Consider the following 11,289-nt stretch of genomic DNA (forward strand, 5'->3'; position numbering starts at 1 on the left):
TGTAATTTTCTAGCGAGTGTGTCTCAGACTCTTGCATGTAAGAAGGGGGTGCAGATAACTGCCAAGCCTCTCTGGGAAGACGGGGGATTATAATACAATTTGAAAATAATTGATCTAACTTTTAGAAGACAGATTATAATGAAAAGCAACTAAATGACTTTGACTGTAAGGTTTGCCCAGGCACAACTTGGTCCAAATCTATTATCAATAATATGCAACTTTCAGACCATTTTCACTTAACCATTCCTTTCCCACTTTCTCCATTTTAAATTGGATTATTTCATTTAAGCATTGAAGACTTTCCTAGACATAATCAGTTTTGGTCTTTGGAAGTTCAGTTTTTATAAAATTATTTCCATGAGCTTACATAAAAATCCAAGAAGCTTTCCTCTTACCATTTTAGTAAAAACAGAAAAGGTAAATTCCCATGGGTGTTTTATCAGCACAATGCAAAAAAAGAAATAGTTTATATTCATATTTTCTTGTTTGTAGGATTATCACAGATATTAAATGAGCACCATTTCAGGGCTCAAGTATATACCACATGCTCTTGGAATTCATCAAATGACCTGCGCTGCAAGAACAGAATCTGACAGTGTGGTGTTTCTGAAAAACCTAAGATGAAAACATGGTACCTTAATGCCAAAGTCTAGCAACACCATTTAAGGACCAGAAAGACAAGCATTTCAGAGATAAGGCCAATCCACTGACATCAGTTTGTACAAAGCAAACACCGATTCACTCGTTCACCAAACATTTAATGCTGAATAGTCCTCAGTCACTGTTCACAGACTAGATCCCTGCCCTCGTGGAGATGTGGTTCTCCTGGAGGGAAAGAGGTACAGACAGCGAGGGGCAAAAAACAAGCAAGCAAGCAAGCAAACATAAGCCCAAATAAGCTGTCCAATATGAGCTCAAGTTCTGGTTCGGATGCCTGACAGCCATAAAATGGGAAGGCACCTTGTGCTTTTGAATCTCCGCTTCCTCTTGCACAGACGGAAATCCTAGACCCTACCACACAGGTTTGCTGTGAGGATCAAAGTAGCTCACATACATAAAGCAAGACTGTCATAGTCTTATCTGTGTTTTAAAGTCAGCGAGAGAAGAAAGTTCAAACCTCGTAAATGTGGGACACACCATCAAGGATAGCCTTTGCCTCAGTACCTTTCCTGCCCCGCGTCTTCTGTCATTTACGCTAACAGCAAACACCAGAAACTATTCAGCAAAATAGGCTAGCTCCACATGATTGCAAAGTCCTGTTAATTGCCCAGCACCAACAGCGTTTGGTCTATCAGGGAATCCACAAGTTCTTTAAGAAAATGTTGCGTCCACTGTTCTTTCTGACACAGAGGACACCTCCACGTGGGAAAACATGGGCAATGAAGTCTCTGAGTTGCAAAGTGACTCAGAAAGTCCATTTCTGGATGTGAAGGAGCTGTGGGAATACTTTAACCAAATTTATTTTTATATTTCCTTTTCTCATATGTGTATAAGAGTTACATGTGACCAAATCTATATCTAAGTACAAAGAGCTGTTTCAATAGATACAAAACAAAAACCTAAAGTATAGTTTAACTGACAGCATTTTTTGCTTGTGTTTTGAATGTATATAAAATATCAGGGCAGGGGCGCCTGGGTGGCTCAGTCAGTTAAGCGTCCGACTTCGGCTCAGGTCATGATCTCACGGTCCGTGGGTTCGAGCCCCAAGTCAGGCTGTGCTGACAGCTCGGAGCCTGGAGCCTGTTTCAGATTCTGTGTCTCCCTCTTTCTGTCTCCTCCCCCTCTCATGCTCTGTCTCTCTCTTCTCAAAAAAAAAAAAAAAATAAACGTTAAAAAAATTAAAATAAAATATCAGGGCAGGCTTCACAATTGATAGAACTTTAGATTCAATGAAATATGGTGCCTGGAACATCAAGGGAGCTTAAACAAATATTTACTGAAAGAAAGTAATGCATTCTGCAAAATGGAATACAATGTCTGGCCCTGAATGCCCTCCAAGAAAAGATGTTCTGCAGAAAACGTTGCCCTGGGCAGTAGTGGGGATTCTCACTGTGCCCAGGGATCAGCTTTGAAGTCACCACGCAAGCCACCCTTCAACCCTTCAATGCACAATTCTTCCTCAAAGAAGTCAACATAGTAGCAACAGACCGGAGTTTTATCTGTAACAGTTTAAGTACCTAAAAGAATTTTAGGCTTTATAAATCATGTCATTTCCAATTATTGTAACTTTCCAGATGATTTTGTTGGAAATCCCCACAAAGAAAACTTTTCCGAGTTCTGTGTGAAGGTTTTGTGCTACAAACCAGAGGTACTGGAAGTTGAAAATGAAATCGGCCTTGAATAGGCATCGGTCTTCACATGGCTATCCACACTGTCACTGACTTCCGGTAACACACACTTTCAGATGAATACCACGGAAAATGCCTTTAAAAATCATGCACATCATGCATTGAAATCCTCACTTTGACACCTCACACTGGAGTGAGGTCAGTTTTTCCGATACAGCCTGCATTACCGCACAAAAGCAACTTCATCCACATGACGGGCAGAAATGAAGCCGAAAAGAAAGCTTCCTCTCTTGTGATCTCGGAAGAGCCATCATCAGTTTATGTACCGTCTGGTAAAATTAGTAAGTCCTCTACAGATTATGTATGGAGTTTTTGTATATTCACGATTTTCCTTTGGTGACAAAGATTGGCTGTGTTTTAAAACCTAGTTTCCCTGTTTATCTGCAAAAGTGATAAAAGAGAGTTTTCTACTCCTTCCTTTCTTCCTTCCTCTTTCTGTCAACTACTAAGTGTGCAATCTTTAGCAAGTCAGTTACCCTCTCTGCTGTGGTGCTTTCTTCTTTCTTATCAGGGATTATAACAGTGCATACCTCATAGGCTTGTTGAATAAGTATTAAATCAGGTAAAAGGTATGCAGCACTTAGAAGAGAGCCTAGCACTTAGAAGCCCCTCATAAATTGTTATTATTTTTATCTTTATTAATTTTATTATTACTACACATAATCATGTAAGGCCAAGGTCGAAATAAATGAATAAATAGATTCCTAAGTTAGTGAAAGAAGTGGAGTATAAAGCTTGATCTTTACAGATGATGATTTCAATAGACGAGGCAAAGGTGAACATATGTGTCACTGCTCATCATAACCTTCCTTCCTGCCTCGTCCCCTCACCCAGAGTACAACCCAATGTCAGGAGCATGGGACAGCAATCTTGTTTCAGTGGATCAGAGCCCACCTGTGCTCTCTCAAGTACCCACGAGAAGACGGAGAAGAAGAAATGACGAGGGTGCTCTCCAGGAGCACATGTCACCACATACCCCACCGAGCAACCTCACGGCCCTCTGCCCGCGTGAGCCACCCGCACTAAGATGTGCTGCCTGTCCAACCCACAGCGACTTACCAGCCGTGTAACTGCCTCAACATCGCTTAACATGTCTACATTTCTGCACTGTCTTTTAATAAAAGGGACATTAAAAACAGCCAGGTGACCACTCTGAAGAGGAAACTATATTTGTAGGATAGCAAGAAAAGGGCCTGCTACAAGGTAGGTATTCAAAACTGTTAGTTCCCCCCAAATATATGTAAATATTTTCGATTCCTCCTCTACTGAAGCAGCACTGGCACTACACCGTAAATGATCTTGGTTAACATCATTTCTCCCCTTCGTCCTGGCTGAGTTACCCGAATCAGGTAGAGAACAGTTGCCATCATGGATGTTCTGCTCCCTGTAACACTCAGTCCTGAATGCCTGCTGCCAACAGACGTTCTGTAAGAAATGAGTCAATCAGTTCCGAGGGTTGAAGAGTCTTGAACAGCATACCAACTTGAGATGCCAAAGTTTAACTGGAATTTGGGATTTGGATGAGCACTTCTCCCTGGACTGAAAGCAGAAGATTCCTAAACAAAGAGCAATCACAAGTGGTAATTTGATCCAACTGGATCCAATGATATTTAGCATATTTTATAAAGGAGTGAGAAAAACAAGAATGGACTCAAGAAAATGTTTTCATTTTATGATTTACTCTCTAGGAGCAAAGATGAATTGCCTTATGAAGTTACTTCTTATAACACAAGGAACAAAACCGTCCAGAAAAAAAATGATGCAACCTCTTCCTAGAGGTAACATTCTGTTACAGAATAAATGTGGGCCTTTCAGTACATCTGGCAATAACTCCACAACCTACAAAGCTGACCCCCTAAAAAAACATGTTCATGATCATAATTTGTTATCAGCGGATGTTATTACTTCAAGCCAGAGGACATTTGGAAACAAAATGGGTAGTTTCTGTGGTGCAAAACAGATCTCCAAAGTGGTCAACTAGAAAAGACCCACAGTAAATCCAACAGGCTGGGGCAGATGTCCACTCCTAAATGCAGGGGAAGCAAATCCGAAGGTGATTTTTACATTTCCTTCTCCCCTGCTAGCAGCTCCCAAACTGCAAACCCTTAACCAAAGTCCAGGTCTTGCTTTATGGGTTTTCTGAAAGGTCATAACAGATACTAGGATTCTCTATGACATCTAAACCACTACATACGAATCCCTTTTTATGAATATCCATATTTAAAGAGATCCTATCAGCAAAGGAACACTTTGTATATACAACATTACATTAATACAGAATAAACAATGCTTTTACGTGAAAGAAAAACCATAGTTCTTTCAAGCTACACATGACATAACAGGGATCAAGATACATTATGGGTGCATTTCCATTGTGTATATTTTTATTTTAAAACTTATGCACTCAAGTATCTTGTTCCTAGTTCATTTGTATCTTGGTATATTTCCTCTTATCTTTAATGTTCTGCAATTTCAACATGGTATGTTGAAATGGGTTTAGTTTTGTGCATTGCCCTAACATTGTTGTACTTCAATTCATCATTTCTGGAAAATTATCACCCCTTATCTATTCAAATGTTGCCTCTCCGTTGTTGTCTGTATTCTCTCCTTCTGAGCCTCCTCCCTTCTCACTCCATAACTCACCAATGTTTATATTTATCATTTAGTTCTGTCTCTGGACCCTGGGTATTATCATCAATTATGCTATGAATAATCTGTATGTTAACCCTTCCAGTGAGTTTTTTATTTCAAAACTATATTTTTTATGTATAGACTTTCTATTTGTTTTTAAAAAAATAAGTCTTGGGGCGCCTGGGTGGCTCAGTCGGTTAAGCGTCCGACTTCGGCTCAGGTCACAATCTCGCGGTATGTGAGTTCGAGCCCCGCGTCGGGCTCTGTGCTGACTGCTCAGAGCCTGGAGCCTGTTTCAGATTCTGTGTCTCCCTCTCTCTCTGACCCTCCCCCATTCATGCTCTGTCTCTCTCTGTCTCAAAAATAAACGTTAAAAAAAAAATTTTTTTTTAAATAAGTCTTTTATTTTCTTAGGGTATGATTTCTTCTTATATGCTGTCAACATTTTATACCCACCCATTTTCCATCTCTTTCATGTTGTTGTATTATGTCAAGTCTTTAAGTTTAAACACTGCTGTCATGCCTTATGCTGACTCTGCCTCATGGACTGTATCATCTGGTCACGCTCAGTCTTGATTGATTGTTTCCCTGGGTGTTTGGTCATGTATTTCAGGGAGCATTTTCTCAGCGGGCTTGCTGTTTTCTTGAAAGTCCTTGACACTCTAGGTGGTTGGTTCCAGCTTTCAGGATGGTTTTGGGTTTTACTCTTTGAGGAGCCCCAGGGCTATTTTTCTACTTGAAGATTTCTAGGTCAGCAGGTGGTGTGCAAAACAAAAACAAAAACTCACATGACATGCAGGCTAAAAGAACACAATTCTTAGGGGAAGATTTCTTTGCCTCTCACTAATAACGTTTCTTGTTCTCACTCTGTGCTGGTGGCATTTTTCCAGCCTAACCGTTCATTACAGTAACGGTCCTGGGTTTATGCAGGAGGCAGGCATGTCTCAGTCCCAGCTCTGCGCCTTATCTGGGACCAAGGCCTTCACTTCATCTCTGTCCATGCAGACGTCAAACTCCACCTTCTGTGTTCACACAGAATCCCTGGGGCAGCCACGACATCCGTTCATACACAGGCTACCCTCTGACTTTCAACTTCTCTGCTTCAGGTACATGGTAATAATCCTTTCTCGTTGACTGATTGGCTGATTGCAAAATTAGTTACTGTTTTAAAATCATGTCAAATATTTTATCCAGTATTACTAAGTGTTTGTAATCATGAGTTTTTTAGATGATCTCAGTCTACTGCGTTGCTTTAGTGTATGAATACTTTACTGTTTAATTATTCACAATCATTTAACCAATTAGTCCTTCCAAAGCAGAAGTTTAGTGGAACTGTATTTCAGATCCTGAGTAGTTAGAAACCCTTCACATTATTTTTTACGTCCAGGATTCTTCCCCACGTTTAGAAGTAACGGACTAGAGAGACATATTTTTAAATTCTAAATGAAATAACTCTCTGAAATACCTCCTGGGATCCTGGAAGGACATGGACCATTTCCTCCTAATCACCATTACAAACTGATCAAAATACAGTATATTAATTGATTTGTGAGAAAACTTGGGGGAAAAAAAAGAGAAACAATCTTTTTTTTTTTTCTAAACACCATTTGAATGTTACCACTTATACTATTAAGTCCTGAAAATCTGTAACTGCTCTCAAACAAGATGATTTGCCATAATCCTCAGGAATAGAAGCCTCATGATATAAATAATGTAACATAAAAATCTTTCTACATATACAAACTATGAAACAGAATATTTAGGAAAAGTCATAGAATTTATCCCACAGAAATGACAACTTGCAATGATTTGTGATCTTATAAAGGAAAAATCTCAATGATTTGAGAAAATGGTGAGGCCCAATCCACAGTGCCTCTTTCACAAATAGTAAGCCTCCCACTCTAGGAAAAGACATGAAATTGTTTAAAAATTTTTTTTTCAACGTTTTTTATTTATTTTTGGGACAGAGAGAGACAGAGCATGAACGGGGGAGGGGCAGAGAGAGAGGGAGACACAGAATCGGAAACAGGCTCCAGGCTCCGAGCCATCAGCCCAGAGCCTGACGCGGGGCTCGAACTCACGGACCGCGAGATCGTGACCTGGCTGAAGTCGGACGCTTAACCGACTGCGCCACCCAGGCGCCCCGAAATTGTTTAAATCAAAGTCAAAAGTGTAAGGATGGGCTTATTTCTAATCTCCACCAGAAGGAAGCAGTCTTCTAAGCTTGATCTCATACATCATAGGTGGGAAATGCTGTTGTTGATTAGTTTAAATTTTTACTTACTAGATTATTCCACTGGAAAAACAGAGTAAGCAGTGATGAAAACTATAATTATATATAACATAAAGAATCTTGGGAAATAATAGATTTAGACAAAAGGCAAGTCTTACTCCAGAATATGGTTCACTCTTAAATTCATCATACTATCTTCAACATGATACAGGGGATGTTCATTACCAATTGAAGCAATTAAAATATGTGTCATCTGTCTACTGCCCTGGTCTATGCATTTAGTCGTCTGAGATTCCTGAACTAAGAGAGAAAAATACTTACTCTCTAGATAGTAGGTGATGTTAAGAAGTAGACAAATCAGTAAGGCAGGGGGATCACATTTGCATAAAGCATTGGAAAAAGTTTACACGACAACTTGGAACCAATGTCTCTCACCACTAATTTACAACCACAAGTTTTTAAAATCAAATTATTTTTCTCACAGACATAGTAACAAGGGACTATTGAATGATCAGTTGCAAAAATTTAAATTTTGCCTATAGGACAGTCTAATTTTTAAAAAGCAATGTAGCTTTCTAAAGTTGTTTAAGTTAGCTTCAGACAACATTACTAAATATATAACCCTCAGGCTTAGTAGATCTCAAGTCTAAGCCAATTAAAAAAAAAAAAAATCACTTACGTTTTAAACATATACCCTGAAAGCAAATTTGAAAATAGCTGTATTCAGAATATCCAGGATCGATTTGTTTTTCCTGGTTGTTTTTCTTGGCACAGATCCCCATGCTCCTCATAGTGTGGTCCATGGACCAGGAGCCTCAACACATCTCAGAGATCGCTGTTAATGCAGAATATCGGGCTGCACGTAGGCCCTATTGGAGTCACAGTCTGCATTTGAACAAGATTCCCAGGAAATCCGTATGTCCATTAAAGCATGAGAGACACTGTGCTATAAGACACAGAAGTGTTTTCTAATTTAAAGTCAAGGACAAGACTTCTTTTGGGGACGATGAAAATGTTCCCGGTGTTTCTTCACAGCTCTGCAGATGCATTAACCACTGACCTGTACAATGTAAACGAGTGAATTCCATGGTATGTGAAATAGATCTTACTTTTTGGAGAAGGAAAAAAGATAACAGTAAATGCTTTCAAATTGTCCAGCACATAGACGAACGGTACCAGTTCCAACTTATTTCTTTTATCTTGGGAAAAATGAGATGCACCGTTTCCGGGGGCTCACCTCTCCTGAGAAAGGGAAGGGCACCAGGCCTGGGCTCTGGGCGGACCTGAGCAAGACTGAAAGCACACGGGTCCATAACAGGGGTTTGCCGGGAGCCTGCCCCCACGACCCCACCCCCGACTCCACCCCCACGACCCACCCCGACCCCCAGCACACACAGCTCTCCCGGAACGGCTCTCGGCTGGGAACCCGGGAACCGCGTGCGGAAAGAAAGTGACGCTTCAGGAAGCCACACTAACCAGAAGGAGCCAAGCGACAGGAGCAGAAACGCTATCTGGGCCGCACAAGTGCGCTCGGGGTGGCTGGGGAGGGAGGGAGGGCTTGGCCCTCATTCCACTCCCCTCCCCCCAGAAAAACCTCCAGTTTCTTAAGTAAAATCCCCTCGTTACTCAGAGCTGGCTGCAGACGACCTCGACCCCCTCGCCGGGACCGCGACCGCAGACGAGTCTCCCGCCCCGCACGTCCGCGCCCCTGCGCGCCCTCCGTGGGAGCCGGGTGCCAAGGGGTCGGGGAGAGCCCGCGGGTTGGTGCCCTAGAGTCGGGCGCTGGACGACCCGGGGAAAGGAGGGGCAGGGCCGGGCGGGTCCACTCCTGCAGGGATACCTTCCAACTTGTGCTCGCCCGGCAGCCTGCTGACCGAGCTGGCCGCGAGCAGGGCAGGGGCGGGCGGGGACCCCGCAGATCCCAAGAGTTCCGGCATCGCCCCGCGGACCGAGTCTAGCGGCCGCGAATCTACCCCGGTCCCCCGTCCAGACCGTGACCCGCCCGACAGGGCGCCCCGGGGTCGCGCTCCTCCCCCAGTCCCGCCGACATGCCCACGAGCGCTCACCGGGGACACACAGCGACGCGCCCTCCCCCCGCCCGCCCCTGGCGACCCCTGCCCGTACTCACACGACGGGTGGTAGCTCCCCCTTGCCCCCCCCCCGCACTCACTCGCAGCGGTGGTCTCCCCCCCACCCTCCTCCCGCACTCACTCGCATTGGTGGTAGCTCCCCTCGATGCCCCCCGCACCCCTGCCCCCGCACTCACCCGCAGCGGTCGTAGGCCCCCCGCACCCGCAAACCCCCCCCCCGACAACCCCCCAGCACTCACCCGCAGCGGTGGTAACCCCCCGCACCCCCACACCGCACTCAAAGGAGGGGTGGTAGCCCCCCCGCACCCCTACACCCCCCGCACTCACAGGAGGGGTGGTAGCTCCCCCGCACCCCTACATCCCCCGCACTCACAGGAGGGGTGGTAGCCCCCCCGCACCCCTACACCCCCCGCACTCACAGGAGGGGTGGTAGCCCCCCCCGCACCCCTACATCCCTCGCACTCACAGGAGAGGCGGTAGCCACCCCCCGCACCCCTCCCCCCAGCACTCACCCGCAGCGGTGGTAACCCGGCTCCGGCCGCGGGGGCTGAGCCCCGCCGCCGTCCCCCGGCCCCGCGTCCAGCAGCAGGTAGTCCCGGCTCTCCTGGCGCCGTGCACCGACCCCAGCCGCCCTCCGGGGTGACCCGGCCCTCCGGGGCGCGAACGCGGGGCTCCGGTTCATGGCCGGCCCGGGACCCGCTGGCTCGGGCGCCGCGGGGACCAAGTGCAGGGGGGGCGTGCGGGCTGCGCGGCTCCGAGCTCCGCCAGCGGCTCCAGGCCGGCCTGGGGGCGAGTCAGCACTGGGGGCGCAGCGGGGGCCCCGCCCGGAGCGCGGCCGGAGAGGGGGCCCCGCGGGGGGGGGGGGGCGGAGCGAGCAGAGGCAGGCGCGGGGCCCGACCCACGAGTTACCATGCCGACCGGACGCCCGCCCCCCCCCCCGCCCTGCGCCCTGCGCCCTGCGCCCGCGTCCCCCGGGCCGCCCCCTCCTTTAAAGGGATCGAACGCGGCTCTTGGAGAGGGTTGGGGCGGGACAGCCGCGTGCTCCTGCCGCCTGCTTTCCTTCATTCGTTCCTCCCTCCCTCCTTCATTCCCTCCTTCTTCCCTCCTTCATTCGTTCCTCTCTCCCTCCTTCCCTTCCCTTTCCTTCCTTCCGTCTTTTCTTTCCCCTTCCTTATTTCTTTGACTTTTTCTTTCTTCTCTTTTTTTTTCTTTCCTTCCTTCCTTCCTTTCTCTTTCTCCCCCCTAAAAGTCCGCTTATTTAGAAATCATACATATTGACAACTTTCTAGAAGTTCCTTTAGGTAAGTTTCTTGTAGAACCAAAGGAACTTTTTTTTTTTTAAAGGACAAGACCCTCTCCTTTCTCCAGATTGTCTTCATTTTCTTAGGGCATTTTCTCTCCCATTCCCAACCCCTGGAGTTACTGCAACGCTTTACTTTAAAATGAACAACGCTCCATGTTCCCAACACCAGATGTGCACAGTTCCTGAGCAAACCAACAAAAATAGGCAGGCATTTTCTGATGATACGATAAAGAGGACAACAAGCTGCTTACTTCAGAGAAAACCTTTCCTTCCATCACTGCAAATGCTGAAATTATTTCTCTGCCAGATGTTCCCCACATTTCTAAACTGTTTTTAATGTTAAGACTGAGTTTTAAATTCTGATTTAATCTTCACAGATGAGAGAAAGCTTCTCATTAAGGATGAATCCCTATCTGTAGTAGTTCAAGCAGTAGTCAATTAGGAATCTATCGACTCATTCATTCAATGAGTATTTAATCAATGCCAGCTGTGTGTCAAGCACCATTTTAGGATTCAGAGGTAAATTTGCCTGATAAGGGCCCTATCTGCCTTCAAAGAGCTTTCATGGAAGAAAAGGACACAGAGTAAACAGGCAAATGAAAAGTACCAGACAAAGCCTCCGTGAAAATAAGACAGGTTGATGTGATACTAACTGGGACTATTTCAGGTTAGGTGGTTAAAAGA

General features: G+C 45.4%; 1 protein-coding gene across 4 annotated transcripts in view; it reads right to left on the reverse strand.

Annotated features, from left to right (window-relative positions):
• The window catches only part of TRPC6 (transient receptor potential cation channel subfamily C member 6), a 129,513-nt gene extending 119,400 nt beyond the window's left edge, over positions 1-10,113 (reverse strand). For 3 of the 4 annotated variants that reach the window (XR_006208301.1, XM_042958352.1, XM_042958350.1), the window contains exon 1: positions 9,815-10,113. Coding sequence is in view for 3 of the 4 variants with exons in the window: in XM_042958352.1 (XP_042814286.1) it covers positions 9,815-9,984 (170 nt within the window). In the remaining variant the exon portion in view is untranslated. Of the gene's footprint in view, positions 1-7,891; positions 8,273-9,814 lie in introns of those variants that run through there. The other variant, XM_042958351.1, reaches the window with a different exon arrangement.
• Positions 10,114-11,289: the final 1,176 nt, after the last annotated feature.

The sequence above is a fragment of the Panthera tigris genome, chromosome D1 (assembly GCF_018350195.1).
Source record: "Panthera tigris isolate Pti1 chromosome D1, P.tigris_Pti1_mat1.1, whole genome shotgun sequence".
NCBI classification, from domain to species: Eukaryota; Metazoa; Chordata; class Mammalia; order Carnivora; family Felidae; genus Panthera; species Panthera tigris.